Consider the following 25,807-nt stretch of genomic DNA (forward strand, 5'->3'; position numbering starts at 1 on the left):
AGGCAGGAAACAAAGTCTCCAAGGCAAGCGAGTAGTTCAGAGACAGAAAAGTTCTCCGCTGACTGTCTAAGCAACTTCAATGATCTCACATAGGTTCTCAATGTGACACCGTGGCTTGGGGATAAGGGGGAAACATGAAACGTTGGAAATCGTAGCAGTGACTATCAAACATCCATTAGCATTTCATTGCAAACGCCCCTACCCAGTATTCAGGAGGCAGATTGTAGGCTGTGAGGGCCCCTTAAGAGAAAGGGAAGCCAGAGGAAAGGCGGAAACCTGATGAACCTGTACCCACGGAAGGTCATGGACAGGGAGATGATAAACTCTTTGTCCCAGTGAGTGTGTGCTGGACTCCATCTAAGGTGGGGAGATATTATAAGTCTGCTCTGGCATCCCAAGAGCCAAGGTGGGCGGGTCAAGAGGAGCTAAAGATCACAGGAGACTAGGCAGGAAGTCCAGTCATCCAAGGCTGTGGCATTGGCATTGGCGAGAGACCCCTATTCCCTCAACTCACTCCCTCAAAAAAAAAAAAAAAAAAAGTGTGGTGGATTATGGTTTGTGTAGTTCACACAAGAGGGAAGGACACACAACATCCTACAGGAAGTCAGGATGATACTGATGGCGGGAGAGGGGTGCAGCCTCAGTGTCAGGTTTACAAAGTAGATGTAGCTCTCAGAAGACAAAGTCAAGACAGATGACGTGTGGTTAGAGGAAGGTGGGGGAAAAGACAAAACAGGACACGTAAAGGGAATGAAAACACTGTCTGTGGGCTAATTGGAGGGAGGATATAAAGGCAGAAGTGGGACAGGTGATGGGGGAGCAGGCATTAACAGAGGACTCCCTTGATGGAAGCATCTGTGTTGTACTATTTCCAAGGACGCAGGGACTTGGGGAAGAAAAGCTAGTATTGTAGGATCTCTTGACAAGTCCGTCAAGGGGCAGATGTGACACTTTTCAAGAAAATAAATAAAAACACTAAAACTTTGCAAATGTTGGAACAAGTCCAATGTTGATGTAAATGATACCAAAGGGTACTGGTGTGGTTTTCATTGGCTGCCTGCTTGCACTCAGCTCTGCAGTATATCGTGGAGGGTGATGTCAGACCATAGAGCTTACCACCTGGTGATCTTCAGCAACGTCCTCAGTGCCTCTGACTCCTCTTCTGTAAAACGGGAATAATAATACTACTTACATCTTTCAGTCGTTACAGGGGCCAAGTAAGATAAACTATGTAAAGTTTCCAGCATATAATGGGCCCTTGATAAATGCCTCTTTTCTTCTGCCATACTCTGAAGAGTAGTTGCAGAGGTGGGACACATGAAAAAGCCAAGAAACAAAGCAAGCAGTAAGCAACAATGTAAGGAAACTGTAAAGAAATGTCTCAAGGAAATGTCATGCTTAGGTACAAGGTAATGGTATTGTTGACATGCGGTGAGAAGGGAAAAAAAAGTGGAATCCTTCACAATATGGCACAAAAGAGTGATGCTGAAGAATTTTTTAAGGCTTTAAGTTCGTAATGTGGTTCACCTGCAATGGGAAAACTGCTGGTTAAAGAAAATATGAGTTTTAGGGGATAGACAACAAAGCATTTCCCCAGGCTCAGTAAGGAAATGACAGCAACCCAAGACCACCTGAACTGTGAAAGTCCAATTGTCAGAACCGTCCTCCTGGGATATTTTGGTGGAGGACTCGGAAAGGACTGAGATCAAGGGTCCAACTTATAATCACTTTATAAGTTTTATGAAACAGCAAAGACAGAAGTGAAAGGGGCACAAGGGACCAATAGGAGTAGAGTTGGGGTCTTGTGGGAGAATATTTTAGAAATAAGTTAGACAGAGTAAAAGAATTGTCACACAGAGATTAATGATAAAATTAAGGCCACTTAGTAAAAAAATAAGAAAAAAATCTCTATAAGGAAGCACATAGGGACCCAGAAAATGGATAAGGGATATTTTGTGCTCTGAGCTCTCTTTATTTAGCAAGTCTCCAAATGTAATATTTTTAAATTAATAGAGTAGGATGGAGAGAGGGAAGAAAGAACAGAAACAGACAGCAGAATGGTCATACAAAGAAGTAGGTATGGCAGTTGGGAAATCGTGTCACTCCTAAAAGGTGTTTTCAGTGGGTTGGTTTTAGGCAGCTCAGTTTACATGTTGCTAAAAGATTTTCCAGTTCACACCATGGAGACACAAACCACCACCCCTGACCAATGAGGGAGGACACAGAGGGTGGAAATTCAAGCCATTAAGAACCATCAGCCAGGCCTGTGGCATTTCTGGAAACAGCCAAGTTGATACTGGGTTAGGGACTTGGCATTTACTTGTGTCAGTTGTTTCATTAGTACCTTCAAAGGCAAGTTGGGTGCCTGTCATGTCCAGGCACTGGGCTCGGTAATGGGACCACCAGTCCCTGCCCTTGGAGCTTTAATTCTGGAGGGGAAACCACCACACAAACAGCTGTGGTTCAAGATGATCACTGTTTAGGTGGGGCACTGGGGAGGCTCAGAGCTGCACCCAGAGGAGCACTTGGACGTTATCTAGTCCCCCAATTCCTCTTACACATAAAGAAACAGAGGCAGAGAGAAATCAAGTCGCTTGTACAAAGTCATCAGACAGTGGCAGAGATAGGAGCAGTACGGTCACCTGGAAACGAATCTAAAGCCTCACTCAATATACTGCCACACAAACCAGTTTTATTTCCGTAAGCAGTTTGGTGGCCTCCACGACAGTGTCCAACTGCATCAGTAGAGTGTCGTATTTCAAAGTAATATATCAGATATTTTTAGCAAATAGATTCTACAGGTTTCATTATAATGCATCTACCTGCCTTCCGTCTGCCCCATTCCCCACCTTCAGTGACCAGGCAAATTCATGCCCCTCCCACCAAATGGGGATGCATGTTTTAAAACTTTAAATAAATGCTATAATCCTATCTCTAGAATTTTTCCGAATGCCTTTCCTTCATCAGTGCTGCTGACTCTTCAAATCCACCAAGACAGCTGATTTGATTAATGGTTGGTTCTGCTTCGAAGCTTCTATCCCTAAGGGCAGAGATCTGCGTGAAGATTCTGCACGAGAAAGATGCCACCACACTGCTTCTGTTGCCCGAGAGTAAACCTTGACCTTGCAGGGGCTAATATCCGTCTCATGACCTTTTTTCCATGTGGTGCTTGGTTCCCACTGACTTCCAAAGGAGCAGCAGATGGGCATCGGAAGGCAGAAGTAACTCAGGAGTCATTACGTGAGGGTGTTCTCAGTTGAGGGCCCTAGAGTAAACAGTAATTACGCGTTCCTTCAAGGTTACTCTCAGCCTGAGATGGGGGAAAGAAGAGAGTCCGGGATGACTGACCACGATACCCTTAACGCGAACACATGTGCACAAACACACAGGCTGGTCCCAAGTCTGAATCTGGAATTCTCCCCTAAGAACGTGATGTTGGTTCTACAGGTCCCTTGAAATATACAAATTGGGCCCCCTTGGAGACCTCAGAAGTTGCTCTTACCTATTCCCATTTTTCTTTCCTTGCTAAGCACTCCCTAAATACGCACCATCAAATATATGGAAAATAAGCAATCCCGACTCAGTTATGTTGTACAGGAGGAGGAACTGGCTCTGCGTAAAAAACACACTCTAGTGACTTCACTGCACTTATGGACACACAAGACAACCCATCTAAACCATTTCCAACCTCACACCTGGACTTTAGCAGCCATGTACGGTAGGCCATGGAGAGCAGATTTCCATGACAGATGACAGGCTTGGGCAGATCACCCCAAAGCCCAGGCAGGCACTGGGACAATGCCCACTTGGTTATTGGATATGGAAGTGCAGGGAATCGCAGAGGACCCGGTATGTCTTTAAATCACCTCTAGAGTAGCACCTTCTGCTGCATTTGTAAGTTACCCAGTGGGGCTTTGGGAGGAATGGAAGGAAGCTTTGAAAGTTTCCTGCCTCTTGGCCTTTTGGGCGTGGGACCCTAGAAAATGAGGGCAACAGCCAAGATGTCAGCATCTTCAACAATGGCTTTCCGAATTTGTTATCTAGCAGGTACTGCTCAGGCCTATACGTGGGTCTCCTTTAATCTCCACACAACTCCATGAGGGAGATGCTCTTACCACGCCCATTATACAGATGAGGCAACGAAGCGTGGAGTGGACAGGGTGGGAAACCTGTCCAAGGTCACAGCTAGTACAAGAGGACATGGGTCCGGCAGCGTGGTTCTAACGCTCGTTTTGTCACCACCCAACCACTGCACGGAGTCACTGTGCAGGAGAATAAGTTAGTCTAAAATAGGTAAGCACTTCCCTTTCTCAAGGAACGTTTGCCCTCTGATTCTTATTTTAGCTTTACGCCAATCTTATGAGGCACTCAGAGCAGGTTTCAGCCCCTTTTGCTGGTGAAGAAATGAACGTAGGGCAAGGTTAAGGACTTGCTGAGGTCACCCTGTTTGGTAACTCTCTTCCCAAATCCTTCTGTGCTCCCACCTAAGGGTTTGAGCAAACCCTGAAGAGCAGCAGGTGCCCTGCTGCTGGGGCTTCTCCAGACACCTAGAGGCCCGGATGCAACTTCTGGGGTGGATTGTGAGGGAGGAGTATTAGGACCACAGAGCTATAAAACCGTGGTCGCCACCAACTGAAACCAAGATTAAAAATGCAGAGTTTATACAGTATTTGTTTTTGAAAAAGAAGGCCTGACCAGTTTTCCACTCATCGCCCAGGTGTACATACAGACAGAGGGAGGTGAGGGTAGAGAACAGGTTGAAGAAGATGATAGATAATAGGGACTGACTGAGTTGGTAAAGGCACAGAGCCCCCCAAAGCCAAGTCTGGGCCCAAGGTTTTGCATTAAAGGGACACAGGCGGGGGCTTCCCTGGTGGCACAGTGGTTAAGAATCTGCCTGTCAATTCAGGGGACACGGGTTCAAGCCCTGGTCCAGGAAGATACCACATGCCGCGGAGCAACTAAGCCCGTGCACCACAACTACTGAGCCTGTGCTCTAGAGCCCGCGAGCCACAACTACTGAGCCCCTGTGCCACAACTACTGAAGCCGGCGCGCCTAGAGCCCATGCTCTGCAACAAGAGAAGCCCCCATTTGCCACAACTAGAGAAAGCCCCCACACAGCAACAAAGACCCAACGCAGCCAAAAATAAATAAATAAAATAAATAAAAATAAAAAAGAAGGGACACAGGCAGTCTGAGCTGCAGTTATTTGTTATGTCAGGAGTACCATGAACCAGGTCCACCACAAACAGTTCTAAAATGTAAACTTTTAGAGATGGAGGGCCTAAGAGATCTCATCCAATCCCTCATGTTATGATGCAAGGAACTGAGGCCCTGAGAGCCTGTGCACCTCAATTATCACTGATCTGGGAGTGAACTGGACTGAACCCGCTTGGTACCTGCCTCTGCCCGGGGTACCCAGCTGGCCCTCCATCCACTAGAGCCACAGATAGAAGCAGACCTCAACAGTGGGCTTCCCTCCAGTTGACTTCTGTCTTTAATTTTTTTTTTTTTTTTTCTGGCCGCACCTTGCGGTTTGTAGGATCTTAGTTCCTCAACCAAGGAAGGAACCTGGATGCCTGGCAGTGGAAGCGTGGAGTCCTAACCACTGGACCTCCAGGGAATTCCCGGTTTTTAACTTTTTGTTTCAGAATAATTCTAACATCACAGGGAGTCGAAAAGAAAATGGCCAGCGAGATTCTGTGCACAATTCATCCTGCCCCTCCAGCTGACGTGTACCCACACAGAGTTCTAATATAACTGCAGATACACGTGGGGTGATAGGTCTCTTCTTAAGACTGATTTAGGAGCGAACAATCCATAACATTGCTTTCTCAGATCTTATCCTACCCTCCTCACTGCTGTGAGCCCTAACACACACACACACACACACACACACACACACACACACACACACACACACACAGAGTCTAATCAGCAATAATTTCACTCCTGAATATTGCTAGAAAGATCACTAAGCCAAGCTAATCAATTGTCTCAGCCAGCAACCAGTCCCCAAGAGATGTCTAGGTTTTTCACCGCTCTCATTTAACCCTCTGCAGCCTGAGCTTTTCTCCCCTGACTTCGCAAAGAGCAGAAATGCTGTTCTGGGAAGAATCCAGTGCCTAAGATGCATGTTCCCAAGATGCCACCTTTCAAAAGCCTTGTCTGTGCTAATGGAAGCAGACACTCTGGAGCACTTCAGAAGGAGGGTCTCCCTCTCATGTGCACCAACCGGGACCAGCGTGATTAAAGCAAAGGAGGAGGAGGAGGAGGACCCCAGAGTGAGAACAGCCAGAGGAAGCAGGTACAGCCCGGAAAGGGGAGAGGGGAGGGCGTGACAGATGAGGGAAAGCATCACAGGAGAGGTACCAGTTTAGCAATGAAATTTGACATCAACTTAGACAAAGCTTCCTTACTGAACAGCATAAAATTCCGGGGAAAGTTTGACCACATGTGCATGAAAGACACACCTCATCCTTTTTTTTTTTTTTTTTTCCTGGATGGAGGAATGTGAAGACAGGAGGGACAGAGAAGGGTAGGGACAAAGACCATGGTCAACAGGTCACGAGCTGATGTAGTTAAGGCAGCTGGACATTCATAACTTCAAATCACTGCCCCCTCCCTACAATTAACGTGTTGGGAGCGCCCCCTTGAGAGGAGAGGCTCCATGCAATTCACTTCGCGTGCAGTTATTGAACACATACTGTACGCCAGGCATTGCGCTTGGCACTGGGGCATCCAAAGCTGAATAGCGAGGAGGCAAAAGGGAGGCTGTGACAATTCAAGTGTTTAGTAGTGTCATCTCCGGCTCTAGGAGGGAGAGCAGAGAGGAGGCGGGGAGAGGAACATGGGGCATTTTGTAAGTTTGGGTGGCGCCGCATACACACTCCGATCCCCTGATCAGTGGGGGAAGAAAAGGAGGAGGGTTCACTGCCTTGCTGCATAGAGTCTCTACAAAGACACACAGGGAGGGTCAAGGACATTGGCACTGCGGGCAGCCCAGGAGAGCACGCCTCTGGCAGGAACTCTGATGACACCCTCGTGGCTCTTGGATTCATTGGTCAAGTGACCCTGTTGAGAGAGAGGACTAGCAGGCCTTGAAAACACAGCCCAGTGGGCCTCACAGCCAGGACTGGCCTGGCCTACTGTGAGGGTGGAGCCTGAACTGCCATCTGAGAATGCAGGGCAGAGAGGGGTGCAGGATGACTCAGAGACCCAAGAACAAAGCTGTTCGTTGGAATGTGAGTGAGGCCAAGAGAGTTCACCAAACTCTGTTTCTGCAGAGCAGAAAAGAGTCAAGCCTTCTTCCCCTGATTTAGGACTGCCGCCCGAAGCCCAGCTCACATCCTCTGCTCTCCCAGAGTGGTTTAAAGCCCCAAGTTCCTTTCAGGTTTCGGGGGAGGATGTTCCCAATATGCCTTGAACTCTGATTTCCATTTGGAGTCGCCCATTGGAGGGTGAAGCTGGAAGGTTTGCTGACACAGGACTCTGCCCACCAAAATTCAGGGAAAATAGCCTGTTATGTACTGAATGTGTGTGTCCCCACACAAATTCGTGTGTGTTGCAGCCCTAATCTCCCATGTGATGGTATGTGGAGGTGGGGTCTTTGGGAGGTAATTAGGTTTAGATGAGGTCATGAGGGTGGAGCCCCCATGATGGGATTAATGTCCTTTTAAGAAGAGGAAGAAACCAGAGCTCTCACTCTCTCCTCCATGTGAGGACACAATGAGAAGATGGCCTACAAAGAGGAGGTTCCTCACTGGAACCACGCTGGTACCCTGATCTTGGACCAGCCTCCAGAACTGTGGGAAAATTAATTTCTGTTGCTTAAGCCACCAGTCTGTGGGATTTTGTCATGGCAGTCCGAGCTGACTAGGATATAGCCCCTTAGTGGGAGGCATAGGGACCTGTTTTTAGTGGTGTGACATGGTGCGTGCAGAAGTCACTATGCTGTGCTGAGCAAATAAAAGGGCTAAGACTCATTAGTAGGGCAAAGGGCTAACACTTCACATGCATCTCATCTCCCCGACAATCCTGTGAGGTAGGTTCTATATACCCCCATTTAACAGATGAGAAAATCGAGACCTTAAGAGATTAAGAGCTCAAGTCTCTCAGCTGAGAAAAGGTGATGCTGGAACTTGAACTCTGGCTGTCTGACTCAGAGTGCACGCTCTTAGCCACAGCCCCGTGCCGTCTGCAGGAGGCACTTGTCAGGGCAGGAGGACGGGCATGAACAACGATGAGCTAGGCTTACAAAGGGGAATGTCACGTAGCCCCTGCAGTTGGGGGTTCCTGGTACAGTGAGGGAGACCCATGGGGCCAATCGCCCCATAGGGGTGAATGAAATGATGGAGGGACATCAGCTGGGGCCCCAAGAAGAGGAAGATGCCAGCCAGGTAAGGAAGGCAGAAGGGCTGGTGGAGACAAGTTACAAACACCACCCTGACTCGAGAAAGGGCAAATGCAAGAGGCCTCACGGCCACTGAGCATGAAGCACTAAGAGAAAGAGCAGTGCCCAGGTTGGAGGGGAACCAAAGGCCAGAGGACCCTGTGGACAGAAAGGTGGCTTCCAGAGCCTCTGCTGACTGACCTTGTGGAGCAGGAAAAAAGACCCAAGCGAAAGGACTAGAAACTGCTCACTTGGCTGGTGGAGAAAAAAGGCCAAGTGTCCACAGAGCAGTCAGAATCCTCCTGTATAAGGGATTCCTGCCCTTTTCCCCAAAGCTGGGGAAGGAAACTGCACTCTGGGGGAGCCAGGGCACGTTTTGGCAGCCTTACGGCTCGCCTTTCCCCTCTCCTCTATCGTACGCTTGTGCAGAACTTAAGACTCCTGACCTCAGCTTGGCCTTGAATTTGCTTAACCTTGGTCAAGTTGCTCCATGCCTTCTCTGGCTGGAGATGGGCGTTCTCCACCTGCTTTCTCCTGGGCACAGCCGTCCAGATGGGCTTTGAGGTCCTGGTGTGCAGAGAGCGAAGCCAAGGGACCGAGGGACCCAGACCAATGACATAGCAAAGGGGGAGCTTGTGGGGATGTGAATTTGCTCTGGAAGGGGAAGCCAGCCCTCAGTATTTCAGAGGCAAGACGGAAGTGGGGGAGACTCCTGCCCGCCAGCTTCACCAGGCAGCTGGGGGAACTCTCCTGCTGCTGGTAAATTGAGCCATTCTCCTGTCTCCACGAGCTTACCTCCGGACTGGAGGAGAATTGATTGGGGGAGTTGAAGGCACACAGGCCCTCCAGGCCTTTGGTGAACCCAGGATCCGTGTCTGTTACGGGAGACTTTTTTTCGGCGCTTCTGTCACAGTTTCCATCTTCAATTGTGAAATGATTCCCCTCTCTCCCCTCCGCCTTCCACTTTGCCCAAGTTGTACAGCAGCCTGAAAGTGCTGATGGCTTAACCGGTTTAATTTTTTCCCCCAGCAGCCCTGAGGGGCTTTAACTCTTTCCTCCCGCAGAAACCCTGCTTTTGGAGTTGAATGTTTAAACTCTCACTGGGAGACTCATAAATATTCGGAGTCACTCTCTCCCTCTCTGTTTGATTAGGAAATGAGCCTTTAACTCAATGTAATCCCCAAGCCATTAACAAAAAAGCCCTCAACAGCTCCACTATTAGAATTTCACTCTTAACCCGCTGAGGATTGAATTAGATTAACATAACTACCCACAATCTGAGTTTATTTTCTGTGCCAGATAGAAATGTGTTTTTCAGGGAAGGCGAGAAGGGGGAGGAAAAGGAGGAGGGAGGGAGAGACAGCGCGCAGGAAGATAATGAAATGTAAAAGTAGAGATAAGAAAAAGATGGACAGATACAGTGTAGAGGTGAAGTGATGGGGAGAAAGAGTTGTACATGGTCTGTGGTTGAAACATCCTGCCAGCTGCCATTTTTTAATTTGTGGGATATTTGGAGAGACCTCAGCTCTGGAAAATTGTTTGAATGAGGGGAGTGCTTTCCAGGTATTTGCGATTCCTTCTTCCCCGAGACTGATGGTCCTGTACCTGAGCCTGCTGCATCCAAAGCACCTGCTCATTGGCTCCACTGTCCCCAATTTGGGAGGAGGTCAGGGCTGGGTTTCCACAAGCTTAAGGGAGGAGGGGCAACACATAAAATGACAGCATGTACACAGGCAACTGCAACTTTACATCAAAGAAATAAACAAAGATGAGGGTGGAATGGGTGAGATTTTTACAGACTTGAAGTCACAGACAGCCCTGTGACCAATTGCATGTAAGCAATCAGTTTGGGGAAAAAAATGAGATTGACGACAGCTTGGTCCACGTACAATGAATCATTACTGAAGCAGAAACTAAGTAATCAGAGGCTGCCTTATGCAAATACATTGAAGTTTCCCCAACTGCATCGCTATAAATAAGCCCAAAGGGGAAAAGCCACATCCTGAACTTGAGGATGAAAGCCAGGCCTTCCATCACACTGCCAAACAAGCCCCCATCCCACCTAAAAGCAGCCACAGGTGGCCAAAGGAAGGAGCAGTTCTTGTCTAAATGTGCCAACAAATATTCTTCCCTCTCAACTGTTGACGCTAATGAGAACATAGGACTTGCTCAGAAATTCGGGACTCTCTCCCAGTGCATTTAATCACCGGCCAGCAGGCTCCAGGGTGCTTGTTGAGAAGGGGAGGGAACAGTTTGCTCTTGTATGAAAAGGTTTTTTAAATGTCACACTTTTCCTAAAAAGCCATTGAGATCAGAAAATCCTAACAGTTCAATTTTGCCAACAGCTGACTGCTGAGATTTCTGAATGCAAGGTCTCAATCGTTTGATTCACTTGAGCTTTAATTAATGATCACCCACCAAATCCCACTTCAGTATTATTGTGGGAAACCTTTGCAGGATATGTTTATTAAATCAGAGTCCTTGGAATAGAGAAAATAATAATGCTACGTATATAATATGCTCAATTCCTGTTTTTTTTTTTTTTTCCTCTCTGGGATTTTACTTTCCCTACTAGGTTTGAAATAGTGACATTTCCCCCGATTTTACGCCAAACTCCTTATTCTAATTTCTCTACCAATGAATATAGTGAACATGTGAAGTGTACTTTCTAATCTCTTATTCCTTCCCGATCCCCATTCTGTCCTCCAAAATAATGAATGAATGGATTAAAGGAATTAATAACCTTAAATAAATACTGGTAAAAATAAAGAACCAAGAGAAGGAAAGCAAAAGTTTCATAAAGGTCAAAATAAAAATGAGAATAAACTGCCTCTCTAAATATATGTGTGTGTCCATATTATTTAACTTTCATCGTTAGATTTGCTGCTAAAACAATTTTGGTTTTAATCAAAAGCAAGCCAGACATATCTGCTTTGTATAATGCTTTTAAATTGTTGGGAAGATTGTTTTTGATTTGTTAGGATGCTGTTTTCCCAAACAAGTCAAGAAGTAGTGCTTAGCAATACAGTATATGGTAAGCATTGTTTTAGTAAATAGAAACGCAGGGATTATTCTACTCGTAAAAAGACATGCATTTTAAAAGTTGTATATCATATACCTTAAGCATCATCACATTCTTTTCCAAAATTTAGTAAATTAAATTTTACTAAATTTATTATTTACTAAATAGTACTACTATTTCTTCGTAAATAATATATAGCAAATCTCCCCAAGTGTAGCATTTTCAGTTAACACTGTGCATTTTCCAGAAACTAAAGTCCCAAATGTTCCACAGGAAGCTGGTGGCATGTTAGCTGCGTGGACCAGTGGACAATGCCTGGGGACTGCCGTCTCTAGGAGCCACCAGTGTGCTCACAGAGCCTGTGCTCTTGAGTGTCTGAAACAAGCATGGCTTTGACAAGGATCGTGATATTAAGTTTCTTCCTTCGGGAAGGATGCAGAGCAAGGGCTCCATGGCACTCCACACCTGGCTTCTGATCTTTCAGACGTTCTTCCTCCCCCCCACCCGCCCCCCGCCCAAGTTCCCCTTTCAGGATGAAGAAAACACACCAAATCAGTGAGCCAACGAAAGCCCGGAAGGCCAGACAAATTGTCAGCTCTCATCCCTACTTCTCAAAGCAAACTCACCCTGTGCAGCAAAAAAAAAAAAAAAAAAAAAAGTCCTTTTCCTTTAAGACGCTATAGAAAAGCTGGCCACTGGGACCGTCAAGACTCCCCCTGAACCTGGAAGCTCCCGGGCTCAGCCAAACCTGCCGGCAGCCCTCCATCATCACCTGTCCTGTGTGAAATGGGTCTTCCCTCTGGAACCTTCCCAGCTCACCCAGTGCCGGAGCTGCCAGCAAATAAAAGTTTTTACGCTGGGAGACAACCACCCGCTGAGTCGCATGTAAACTTTCCCTTGCCCTTTTGATTTACTAACTTTTTCTCAGTGAAAACAAATAAAAATAAAAGAGAACGTCCTGGTTCCAAATGAGTTTGTATAACTGTCCCGCCCAGACATTCCTGGTCCGTCTGACCTTCCCAGGACAGTCTGTGAGAGGCAACGTTTTCCTCTGGGCCACCCAGAGATGCTCAATGGTGCCGAAACCCAGGATGAAAGAGCAGGCATGCGGAGATATTTTTATCCATTAAAAAGAGAGAGGGAGAGCGAAAGAGAGAAGGGGGCTGTGTGGGAAAAAGGACAGGAAGGTCCAGGGCAGGGTCTGGGGCAGAGGGGAGGGAGAAGTCTGGTACTTACATGCTTGGGGCTGGGGAGGGGACAGGGCTGGCAGGGAAGGGTCTCCCCCTCAGCTGTTCCCAGTTGTTGATGGCTTGTCGCTCAGCTCCTCCGACACCAGCTGACAGTCCCCTGTCTGTGTCTCTTTGTGACTAAGGACACAGTACTCCCAACCTATAAATAGATCCCGACTCCGTGATTGATATAACAGGCAGCTGACAAAAAAAAAAAAAAAAAATCCCACAACCATAACCAGGTCTTAAACAAAACAGCAAAAGGCTCTAGACTTTCAACTCCACAGAGCTCCATGCAGATTATACAGATGGGCACTGGAAACGGGGGTGGGGGGGGGAATATACAATAAAGGGCAGGAGGAGACGGTGGGGCAGGGAGGACAAAAAACAAAAGTGTGGAAGACAGTTACTTCTCTGGTGGTGGAGCAGTCACTTGGTGTCACCGGAGAGCCAAGGAGTGATTGTCGGTGGCAGAGACAGCAAGGGGGGGACAGGCAGGTCCTGACCCCGTGAAGGAGAGGCCCCGCCCCATATCCCTGAGCCCCTGGCCCGGTCAGGGCTGGAGTCAAAGTCCTGACTTGGGAGCATTCGTCAGCACAAGTGCTTTCCACGAAAGTTTCCATGCCTCCTGCCAGATCAGGAGGAAAGGAGGGAGTAGACAGAGCTTTCCTAGCCCAGAGGCCAGGCAGTCTTCTTGGGGGACACGCAGGAGGCTCCTGGAGCCTGGAAGGGTGGGGGGAGGATTTTCAGGTGAGGGTTTGGGACAGCGTCACCTGTGCCTGGTGAGGTAGGGCCCAGTGGGCCCACTAGCAGCACGTAATGGGTTTTTAAAAGGACAGGGGGTGACATTCCAGGCAGAAGAATTGCCCAAGGTTGAAAGGTCATGGGGGCATTGCTGTCTCTGCTTCTTCTAGAAAGATTTCCTAGGAGGCTGAATTGTCTGAAGAAGTTTCTTCTTGGGGAAATGAGCCCCAGACTTTGGGATACTGAGGAGTCTCTAAGAAACACTGGTTGCCCCAGTTTCTGCAAAGGTGGGGCAGCCTCCCCAGGGCAGTCCAGCCGATCTCTGAAAGCTTAGCCACGGGGCAAAGTTTCCAGAAAGCAGGAGAGTTGTGGAAAAACGACAGAAGTGTGAACTGTCCAACAAGTAACCAGGTGAGCTCTTGATCACCCCGGGGGACTCCCATCCTGCCCTCTGGAGACCACGTGCTTTGATCACACACGGGTCCTCTACCTTTGATGATCTGGTTACCTGTAAGCACTGATTTAGGTGGAATTTCAGGTGAGTCTCCCCCCTTCAAGAAGAGTGATGGATAGGCCCAGCCCCTTGCTGGTGGTAAGGGACAGGCACTCTATCATCCTTAGAACTTCCCCATCTCCAACTTTAAAAATAAATGAAGTGGAATTTCCTCTTCACATTAGATCTAATTCTTTACTCTCCAGGTGAACAAAAACTCTGAGGCTAAGGGTACCCAGGCTGTTGAAATCAAAGCCCGTTTAATATGTAGGACCTCAAACATTTCCATGAATAACCTGCCATTGGAATATAAGCTCTCAGCAGGGAAAGACATGTGTTCGTCTTATTCACCATTGCATCTCCAGTGCTACCACGATACCTGACACATAGGAAGACTTTCCTGGGTGCAGACTGACTAACTGATTGAATGAATGAATGAATGAATGGAGTGAATGAGCGATGCCTAAGAGACCCACCATCTGAGTTACGCGTTTAGACTAAGACATTCTCTCCAGAAGAATGCCTGTATTATGAGAGTGCCCCTAGGAAGGCAGAGAGTTAGGAGTAGGACTTTAGGCAGATATTGTCTGACTGACACACCATTTATCCATAGTTTCATCTGAGAACTTCTGTGCTCTGGGTGGCTGGCCAGTGTGGCCGCCAAGCACTTCCTTCTAATCAGGCCTGAGCGCTCACGGGCTTCTCAGGTGAGTGTAGTTGCTAGGAAGTCTGAAAACCCTGCTGAGAGGCGGGGTTGGAGACCAATTCCCATGCTGACGACCGGGGCTATGGCCGCTTGGACCCACATTCACTGCCAGGCTCCTTCTCAGGGGAAAACCTTTGTCTTCCGATGCAGACGGAAGACTTATCTGCTTTCTATTCAAATTTTTCAGCTGCGCCCATTCGGACTCTTGCTGACCCTTGCCTGACTTCTGGCAGAAATCATGCATGAGTCTTTCTCTGTGGCTGCAGCCTCCCCCAGAGCCTCTCCGGCCTCCAGCACCATGCCTTGTCTGTAGTAGGCTCTCAGTGAATGCACTGAACCAAGCCACGCCTCCTAAAAGGCATCCTCCTTAGAAAGCTCCTGAGGGACTTCGGTTTTGGCTTTTTACCTCCAGGCTGATCTCTGAATTATTCCCAGTGATTCAGCTCTCCCAGCTGAATGAACCAAGCCTTGGTGTCTGCTCCCGCTAAGCGGCCCTGGGCGGGGTTGGGGGGTGGGGCATCTGATAACCATCAGGCTTCCCTCTGACCACACAGGGCTCCCTTGAAGTGCTGGTCATCGTCATGGGAGAACATAGGCCTTTGCTTTCAGGAGGCTCTTAATAGCCCCGTTTTCTCATCTAAAGCTTCTCTAGCTTCAAGAGCCAGGCGCCCTGGGCAGATGCACACGCAGACACACCCCCAGCAGTTAAAACACAGACCCTGGATCGGGGCTCCCAGGGTTGGAATCTTGCCTCTTCCACTTAGTATTGGGGAACTGGTGAAATCCCATAACTTCTCTGTGCTTCAGCTTCCTATCTGTAACGTGGAAATTCTAAGCGTCTCCTTCTTCAGATTGCCACTTGGACAAAATGACTCAATGCAAGGAGATGCTGAGAACAGTGAAGGTCACATGAGAATCCTCCATAAATGTTTCAGGGAGCATTACCAGCCCCCATGCACACCTCTGCCTACCTTTGCCACATTACTCAGCGCGCTCTGGCTCTTCTCCCACAGCTAGAGGCGGTAGCGCTGGCAGGGCAAACACCTGACCACAAGAAGGGCTCTGCCTGCAGAGCCTGGCCAGAGGTCAGAGGTCAGAGGTCAGGAAGAGAAAACTGCGTGGGGACTTGGGGGCTTTAGTGTGTGAGCTTAGGGGCGGGTGAGGCAAAGAATAGGAGCGTCCAGAGGACCCTGACCCCCCTACCACCCAAAGGGCCAGGTTCATAACCTGCTCGCCCCTCTGTCCACCATCCCCTCCCTTTTCCCAAGAGATTCTCTGCCCACCTTGAGTATTCTGAGCGTTCTGGTATCTCAGGATCCCGGAAGACTTGAGGATCCCACCTCCAGCTACTATCCAGCAGCTGACCAGAACACAGCTTTGAAAAAAGTGACCAAAGTATCACTGAAACCCCCATTACTGAACCTATTATTCCCTGAGATTATGAGCTCTCCTTCCTCCTTCAAAGGTGATTTCAACTCTGGGACTTCTTGAGTTTTCTGCACTAACCTTTCTTTTTTCGTAGCATGCAATATATACTTTTTCTTAATATTTAAAATTCACATGATGCAAAATTCACTGTTTTACCCATTTTACAGTGCACAGTTCAGTGGCATTTCATATATTCACAGTGTTGTGCAGCCATCCCCACTATCTGGATCCAGAACATTTTCATCACCCCCAAAGGAGACACTGGACCCTTTTGTAGCAGCCACTTCCTATTTCTCCCTCCCCCCACCCCCTGGCAACCACGAATCTGCTTTCCGTCTGAATGGATTTGCCTACTGTGGACAAATCCTGTAAACGAACTCACGTAACGTGTGGCCTCCTCCTAACCTCTTGCACCCCACACATCTGTCCTATAGAAACAGGAGCCTGACCCTTTGGCAGCACCTCTTGTTTCATGTGGTCCACCAGCCTCCACCTGTGGGCCTCCACCCTGGTCTTGGCCCCTGTGTCTTAGGGTGAGCCTCCTGGCCTGAAGATGTGACAGTTCTCTGTGAGCACCCACGACGTGTCAGCTCCCTCACATGGGTTCCCCAGTGACATCCTCACACAGACCTAAGGAGAGAATTATTATTTCCCTGTGTTCGTTTGCTAGGGCTGCCATGACAAAGTACCCCGAACCAGTTTGTTTACAACAAGAGAAATTGATTGTCCTACATTCTTAGAAGCTAGAAGTTCAAGATCAAGATGTTGGCAGGACTGGTTCCTTCTGAGGGAATGCAGGAGAATCTGTCCCAGGCCTCTCTCCTAGTTTTTGGTGGTTTGCTAGGAAACTTTGGCATCCCCTGGACTTGTAGAAGCATCACCCCAACCTCTGCTTTCTTGTTCATATGGCGTTCACCCTGTGCACGTGTCTGTTTTGGGGTCCAAATTTCCCTTTTCATAAGGACACAGTCGTATTGGATTAGGGCCCACCCTAATGATCTCACCTGAACTTGATCATCTGCAAAGACCGTATTTCCAAATAAGGTCATTTTCACAGGGTTTGAGGGTTAGGACTTGAACATCATTTGGGGCAAGACAATTCAACCCATGACATCGCCTTTTACAGAGGAAGCAGCTGAAAGTTCAGGGGGGCTTGCACTCAGTATGAGACACAGCTGAGTGGGTGTCACCACAGGAAAGACACCCACTCAGAGGGAGGTGAAGCCTTGACAGGCCGTCTTCATGCCGTAGGCATGCAGGCACCTGCCCTGGCTTGGTGCCACTGGACTCCGTATGGCTTGCCCCAATGTCATTAGTCCTGGCACATCAAGGTGACTTTATGCTGTTTACAAGGGCCACTGAAGGTACAGTCATCCCTGCTCTCACTGGCTTATCAGCTCATTTACCTTTCAGGGTTCCCTCACAGAATGCCATGGGGAGGGGTGGGCAGGGACCCGCCGCAGCCCAGGAAGGGCCTGCCTTCATATGCTCTGGAAAGAAAAATCTATCTTCTCAGGAATAAACCTAAACACAACACATCGGTGCAGCTCGGTCATTAATCATCTCCACTGGGACACAGGAGACCAGGGAGCAGCCATCGTGGGCACTGGCGTTCCACACAAGGGCCAGGCGGAGCTGGGACACTGCTGGCTTTTCCTTCTGGGGGGCGTTCCACAGGAATGTGGGCTGGGGATGTCTTTCATGGGAGGAGGAGGTGTGAGGGGCAGTTGATCCCCTCCTAGACGGTCAGCCATGAAAGGAGGTGCCCCCAGTGAAATACCTACCCCCTCAGTGGACGCAGAACCTCTTGACCAGGAACCCCATTTGCCTGGGAACTGCCAGGCCCAGCCTTTTGATGCAGGCCTGCAACCTTCTTGGGGGTTCCTACACTCTTAGAGGAAGGGGAGGTACCAGAACAGGGACAGGGGAATAACAGGAGACCTAACAAGGGGCCAAGTCAACAAATCAAAAACCCCCAGGCCCAGCCCCCCTCTCCCAATTTCTCCCATTCCTTTACCCCAAGTGACCCCGTCCTGCTGCTCACCCAGGCTACACGGTGTCCCATCAATAAGCTCTCCCTGCGGGGTGCATTCCTAGCTCTACTGCCTTCTCTCTCTCTCTCTCCCCTAATTTGTATTCATTCTTCATGAGTGTGACGTCCTGCCTGTCCACTCCCTGCCCACCGGGGGTCTGACCTGCTGCTCTCCCCACCGCCAACAGTACATCTCCTTCCAGCCACCCACCGCATCCCACTTTGCCCTGAGTCGTGTACTGTCTTCTCTTGTGTATTTGTCTCATGCTACAGCAAAGAGGTGATAATGGAAATAAGGCACCATGCCCTGAGCACCTGCTGTGTGCCAGGGTCTGTGTAAAACTCTAAGTTGTCTTATTTAATCCTTACAATTACCCTATCGGGCAGGGATACTTTTCCCCATTCATCATGCGGGAAAGTGGCAGTCGGAGAATGAAGTGAGATCACACAGTGGGAGTTAGGATTTGAACCCACATCTGCCTAACTGGAAAGGCTGTGCTCCGAGCCACTGTTGAACCATCTCTGCCATGGATTCCCGCTTGCACGGCTCTCTACATTCTATGGGATAAAATCCAAGTCCTTTGTCTGGCTCTAATCTATAGTGAATAATTCTGCTCTGTGTATTATATTCTTGATTACATCTCTCACTGCATCCTGCCACGTGGAGCTTTTTCCTCTACAACATTGCATTCTCTTTCATACCTCTGCCCGGAACATAGCATGCAACCTTCAAAACCCAGCTCCAATGTTACCTCCTCTGGAAGCCCTTCCTAACTTCAGCCACTCCTTCCTCTGTACTCCTACAGTCTTGTGTGGTACTCTCAGCTATAGCACTTATCACCTGGTACTGTAAATATTTGCTCACATATTGGTCTCCATTCCTGGGAGGCGGCTGCTAGAGGATGAGGACTTGTTTTTTGTATGTTTATTTCATCCTCTGTCCCACTACCAACCAATGCCTATCACAGGTCCTGGCATTTACTAGGTAACCAATAAATGTTTATTGACTGACTGACTGAAAACTGATGAATTATGAAATATAGAGTAAGAAGGTGAAGGGTGAAGTCAGAGATCGATGTAGGATGAGTGAGAAATGGTCCACAGGGCTGCTGGTGGAGCAGGTGGTGCACTGCACAATTCCAGGAGGCACCGTTCATGTGAGGGTGCACATGAACTTCCTAGGATCATGCAGATTACTACCTTTGTAGCTATACGCAGCAGCCTCAGAAAAAGAACAGACTTAGGAAGGCATAGACCCTTTTCCAGGGAAAAAATAACCAGGCAGTTAATGTGAGTTGGGAGGGGTTTTGGGAAAAGGGAACATAGATGAGAATTCTAGAAGAGGAGCTTGAGCGAGCTTGGAAGACATGATTGGTTGGCTACCCTACAGTCTTCTCCCACTGCATTTCCTGGCTGGCTGGACCCATCACACACTGTAGAGGCTGAAAATGCCACTGGTTTTCCCAGCCTTCCTTACAGCTAGAGGCTGCCTTATGTCCCAGTTAGACAGTGAGACTTAAGGAAGAGTCTGTATGGGGAGAAGGGACATTTGCAAGAGAGAGAGAGAGAGAGAGAGAGAGATAGGAAATGTTGCAGAGGCCACCTTGCCACCATGAAGAAAGAAGCTTGAAGGAGAAAAGCCAATATGCAGAGGATAGCAGAGCACAAGAGGGGAAAAGGCATGGGTCCTTGAGGGCATCGGTGACCTGCTGAACCAAAATTGACCCTGGAATCATGTACTTCTTGTTATAGGAGATAATGTGTGTTTTAATCACTTAAATCCCTATTAGTTTTTTTTCCCATTACTTACATCCCCAAGTGCTCTAAGTGATGTATTGGTGTGTGGGGGGGGCAGGGAGAGTTCATGCTAAATATGGCAATGCAAGTTGGGAGCCAGTTAATTAACGTAAACTGGATGTAAATGAGCAGAAAATTCCTGAGACTTCATGAATTAAGAATCCCTAAACACAAACATCAGTCAGTATCAATAGTGTGAATTTGATTTTGTATTTTTGGTTATTCCATTTGTCTCTGATTTGTGTATGATAAGTTGGTACTGTCTCCCCTTAGCTGTAATCCAAGCCCCAACCTTCACCTTCCCCCAAATGGTTAGTCTTTGGGCCAGAAAAAAAAAACTGCATACTTTTTGTTGCAATTTACAAAATGCTATTCATTTAGTTAGGCCACAATAGCCCCCAGGCAGACGGGACAGGGGTGAGGAAACAGCCAAGGGACAAGCGGTAGCGATGAAGATCACCCTCTTTCTCTGTATCAGTTGGGCCTTGTGAATGAGTTTCTTGAAGAACTCCTTTTGCACCTGAGCACTTATTATGTGCCCTGTTCTGAGTACTTTACATGTTAGCTTATCTGATCCTCACGGCAACCCTATGAAGTGGAGATACCATTCTCATCCCCATTTTACAGATGAGGAAACTAAGGAAGAGGGAGGCCCTATAACATTCCCACCTTGAAAGAGGCAGGGCTGGGACATGAACCAAGTTAGTCCCACTCCAGACCTACACTTCCCCCACAACCTGCTCAATGATGGGGGCAACTCCTTCCTGGAAAGAAATGAAAGCCATTCTCTGTTTATGAATCTGTGTCCCTCCAGGAAGAACCTAGAGTTTGGGGAGGAGCTAAGCATTCCTCTGTCTTAGCTGGTCTTTATATATGCATCCTGCCATCCTCCTGTTGGCTCACTCCAAGATCTAGGGAAACTTGGGTTTCTCTCCCAGCACTTGACACCCAAGGAGTAGGTATGAGGGGTGGGGTTACCACTGCCATCACAAGGACTACCAAGGCTTACTTAATAAATAACCTGGAACTCCATAATCCTTCCCCGCAGATTGCTTGGTATTTGCCTACAGTAGACTCAGAAGTAATTAAATTACCATGCCACAAGCCTACAAGTCTCAGGAAAAGACCTGAGCTAAAGTAAAGCTTTACTAATTCAGACAAATGGAAGGAGGGAAGGGGGGGGAAACCAGACGGAACTGTGGCTTTCCTTTTAAAAGAAACACATTTTTTACATTTCTAGTACTTACAGTAAATCACACTAAACATTAACAGCAGCCAAATGGGGTTCTTGCTGAGTTTGCATGAATGAATAAATAAAACTAACTTTAATTAGCATATTCCTTATATGCAAATATCTTCTATTAATTCTCTTTGGAGAGCTTGTTGCTTGAAGGTTAAATATTCATTCATTCATCCAACAGGCATCATAGAGAAACATTACTGAGAATCTACAATGTGCTACTATGTACTCTGTGCTAGAAGCCAAGGATAAAGAGTTGAATGAGATTCAGAAGATGCCTTGGAAGATTCTATATATGCAAACAAATAAACTATGATACAGTAAGCTAAGATTTATAAGAAATACATAAGCAATGTACTGAGCAACCACAATCCATAGAACATCTGACTCTCCTTAAGAGGAGGTAAAAGAAGTCTTCCCTGGGAAGGTGGTATTTGAGCTGGGTTTTGAAGCATGAATAAGAGTCTGCCAGGAAGAGAAAAGGAAAAAGCCTTGGGTGGCCACACGACAAGGGTCAGAGGATCATTCGGGGACCCAGTGATGATGCTTCAAGGTGGCTACTTGTCATTCATATGAGCTACTGCTCACGTGTCACAAATTGTGAACTGTTGGAGTAGAATTTTTCAATTAGATGATTTAATGCAGAAAGCTTTTTTAATACAGAAAAGTGCAAAAGGTAATAAATACCTATGTACTCACCACCAAAAGGAAGAAATGTTAACCTTATGTCATTAGCTGCAGATTTTTTTTTTTTTAGGAAACAAAATTTTATATCATTAAGACATTGACACTGCTCATCAGGTGTTCTGTTACCTCTTCCAATGGCCCCTTCCCTGACTGCCCTCTACAGAGCAGACCCCTCTCCTCTACTCTCTGTCTGGGGCCTCTGCTTATTTCCATCTCCCAAAGTTAGAGGTCACCTTGTTGATTTGTTGACTCACCTCTCCCCCACCCCACTGTGCGGTCATCACTGTAAAAGAGATGCCTGGAATGGCTTATTTACCATGGGCCCCTCTGTGCCTGACATATATTAGGTGCTCAATTAATATTTGTAGAAGAAAGGAAGGAAAGGAGGAAGGAAAGGTGGGCAAGCTTCTAGGTTAGTGTGAACTCTTCTAGGAGACCGGCCATCTTCACATGAAGGAAACTTAGCAGAAGGACAGCAATTTGGTTTAATTCCGCAGATACTCTCTCAGCACCTCCATTGTACAAGGCACAGGACAGGCCGTGCCCCCTAGGCTCTTACTCTGAAATAACACCCAGGGCTCCTAGGAGCTGGACTCCAGGCAGGGACGGTTTGGGGGCATGTCCGGGAGACTTGGGAAGTCTAGCCCTGGGCCCCTGGCACTGGAGACAAGGTGTCAAAGCCTCTGTCAATCAACATGGAGGTGGGCAGGCTTGTGGAGTGACTGCAGTGGGATTGGAGCTGCGCATTGTAACCAAGGAGACTGAGCAAGGTGAACGTGTTACAGGCAAATAAAAGAAATCGACATTCAGGAAAGGTGACCAGTTACACATTAAACCATGGAGGGCCAAACCTCCCCCACAGCATATACCTAACGACCTGCCTTTGTGCTCAGCACGCAGAAGACAGTTTCTCCCTTTCAGACAGTCTTACCATTTCCCTTCCTGGTACTATGGGGGATGAGGCGTTGGGCTGGGGGTGTAAGGACTTGGTAGCAGTGACTTAGGAAGAGGAGTCAACCCAGGCTAATTATCCTGACTACCTGCCCAGCCTGCTGATACCATTCGTGGAGCAAATGTTTATTGAGCACCTACTAGGAGCCAGGCATAGGGCTGAGGACTAGAGATCTGAAGATGAGCAAGGCTTCTTAAGAAGGCAAACATACAAAAGCAAAATATAACACAACATAATAAATACTAAGGCAGAGGTAGGAGCAAGTGCCTTGGATGCTCAGAGGACCCCAGTGAAGTTGTCAAAAGAGAGTTTATGAGGAAGTAGGATATTTGAGCAGGGCTTTGAAGCCTGAAGAGGAGATTGTAGGCATATAGGCAGGTGAGCGTTGTTTTCCAGGTCCAGACAAGCAAAAAGCAAAAAAGGCTCTGGCATGCCCAGGAAGAAGGAGTGGGGAGGGGGAGGGATTGGCAAGAGCTGGCCCCTGTGCCTAAAATGTCACAAGAAGGAGCCTACCTTGCCTGGCAGGCTCCTTCTTGTCATTCAGATCTCAGCTTTGTGGTCACCTCTCCGAGACACCTTCCCTGGCTACCCACCTGTCAGAGTGTCTGTAACTTACCTTAAAAGACCCCAGCATGTAAGTGTGGTATTCTATGTGTGAGACCTAGGTTAAGCTATAACCTAGGGACCTCTAGCATTTCAATCAAGAATGCACAGTGCAGGGTGAGGGTTGCCCATTAGCTGGGAGACCCATGGTCAGATCATCTGGTATTTTTGTCTAGATCAACGAGCAACACTTGGCTAAGTAGCACAGTGAATGTCAGAAATGGAATTTTATTGGTAAATTAGAAATGAATTCTGTTGTGAAATTTTCAACAACCGTGTGAGAGAGTGCCCCATCCCATAACCCCTCTGCCAATCTGGGTTCACCTGCATCTGAGTTGACAGTGTCTGACAGCTTGGCCACTTCCCACCTCAAGTGTCTGTGTCTCTTTTCTGCTTGATTCTTTCCTCTGCCACCACTGGAGCTTGCTCTGCTAAAAGCAGGTCCAGCCAGGAGAGTTAATGCCCCCAGGGGCAAACTTCAACTAATAGGAGATGGGAGTCATTGGATAAATACCCCAGTCTCCCAGTCCTTTGGTGGAAAGATTTTTGAGGTTTTCTCCACATGGTGTCCCCGAGGGTCCCTGATGGGTTAAGGTCCAACCACTCACAGCAATAACTCTCTCCTTAGTAAAACCTTTGCTGTCTTTCCTCTCTTCCCTGTTCTACTTCCCCTATTCCCTCACTTGTGTTTCCTGAAATCATCTCTGAAATAACAAAGCTGTACCCAGGGTTTTGTCTCAGTGGTCTGCTTCTGGGAGAACCCAAAGTAAGACAGCAACTGGCCTAGCTAAAATGTGTGGAAGCATTCTACCTCCCTTGTATGTACAGAGTATATGAATCCAGTGGAGTCTGTAGGTTTTACCCATCGGGGAGATACTCTAAGTCAAGTCCCAAGTTATTCTATCATCAGCCAGCTGTGAATTATGGAAAATTCTGGTTGCTGTTAGGCTTTCAGGGTAGTAAGAATCCTGCCTCTGGAATCTTGGTAATGTTTGGAGCACCTAAAAGGACAGAGAGCTGGGATTTCTTTGAGCCTACAGAATAGGTGTATGAACTGTTTTTGTGCTTGACTCCTGGTAGAAGTTTAGTTCATGAACGTCTCTATGAGGGTGTAATTTGGTCTGCAGTAGCTTCTCTTATAACATGGTTGTGAAATTGTGGGGGAGAGCTAACCCTCATCCTCTTCAAACTTCTTTAGCCACTCCCATTACCAACCAAAAATAACCTAAGGGTTATCATTGACCAAATGGCCGAGTTCAGTTTGCAACACCACCTAAAGTAGCCTCTCACTAGCATTCATATAATCTTACTTCAATTTCCCAAGTGGCACTTATTAGTTTTTAAAAAATATGCTATTCTTTTTATTTATTTGTTGTTTTCTATCTCTATACCCTCTCCAATCCCAGCCCTTAATGAAAGGTAAGCTCCATATGTTGTTTATCTCCATTTTCTCTGGCACACACAACAATGCCCAGCACTTAGTAGTACAAAAATGCCTGGCTCAGCAAATGTTCTGTTAAATATTGAGGAGTGACAGCAGGTACAACTGACGTCAAATAACAGGGGACCTTGTATTTTAAGAAGGGAGATTGCCTGTTACCCTTCAAGCCTATGATTCTTAGCCTGTGGAGGTCATGGACACCTCCGAGAATCTGAACAAAGCTATGAGCCACTGCCTTCCCCAGAAAAAAAATGCACACATAGTGACACACATTAAATTGTACCTGAGATTTCAGGGAGTGTATATACCCTAGGTTCAAAATTCCTCCCTCTAGCCCCGTGCAAGCCAAAAAAGGCTTTTAAGCAGATATGTGACAAATCCAGCTTTGTTTTTTAAGAGGGTAACTCTAGGGTCCTATAATGATGGAGGAACAGAGAGTAGGAGGCAGGGAGACTCGTAGGAGGCCTTGAGATAGACCAAGAGGAAGAAGACATGGGTGTAGATTTAGGCGATGCTGAGGGAATGGAGAGGCATGGGGATCTGCAGTAAACATATGTGAAATAGAATTTACAAGATCTGATAATTGACTAGTTGTTGGAGGTGACAGAGGGAGAAGAAGCAAGGTAGCTGTGAGAGTTCCAGCCTGGGACCCTGGTGGATGATAACAACTAGAACCAAGGCAGAGATGGATGTGTTCCTCCCTCCGAGAGCCGGAGAAGTGATAGCCTGACCTTCAGGGTTGAGTCATAACTGCAGACTTTGATCTCCCCTCGGGCTGCCCTGCAGTTTCTGGAAAATAGCCTGAACCAAAGGGCAGGGGCAGGAGAGAAGGAATCTGCTTCTTTTGTTTCTGAAGGTGCCGCTTTCCCTTGGCACAAGTTTTTCCCCCTTTTGTCGAATCTTTGTTGGAGAAGCCAACTATTTAGTATGAAAATACAAGTGAGGGACTTCCCTGGTGGTCCAGGGGTTAAGACTCCATGCTTTAAATGCAGGAGGCGTGAGTTCGATCCCTGGTAGGGGAACTAAGATCCCACATGCCT

General features: G+C 47.5%; 1 protein-coding gene across 5 annotated transcripts in view; it reads right to left on the reverse strand.

The window, feature by feature from the left end:
- ESRRB (estrogen related receptor beta) overlaps window positions 1–13,124 on the reverse strand; it is a 176,591-nt gene extending 163,467 nt beyond the window's left edge. For 3 of the 5 annotated variants that reach the window (XM_067028034.1, XM_067028031.1, XM_067028032.1), the window contains exons 1-2: window positions 13,055–13,122; window positions 12,652–12,804 (exon numbers count right to left, since the gene is read on the reverse strand). In XM_067028034.1, coding sequence (XP_066884135.1) covers window positions 12,652–12,653 — 2 coding nt within the window. In that variant the 5' untranslated portion in view covers window positions 12,654–12,804; window positions 13,055–13,122. Of the gene's footprint in view, window positions 1–12,651; window positions 12,805–13,054 lie in introns of all 5 variants that reach the window. The other 2 variants (XM_067028033.1, XM_059057948.2) reach the window with 2 other exon arrangements.
- Between the last annotated feature and the right edge of the window lie 12,683 nt (window positions 13,125–25,807).

This window comes from Kogia breviceps, chromosome 3 (genome assembly GCF_026419965.1).
Source record: "Kogia breviceps isolate mKogBre1 chromosome 3, mKogBre1 haplotype 1, whole genome shotgun sequence".
NCBI lineage: Eukaryota > Metazoa > Chordata > Mammalia > Artiodactyla > Physeteridae > Kogia > Kogia breviceps.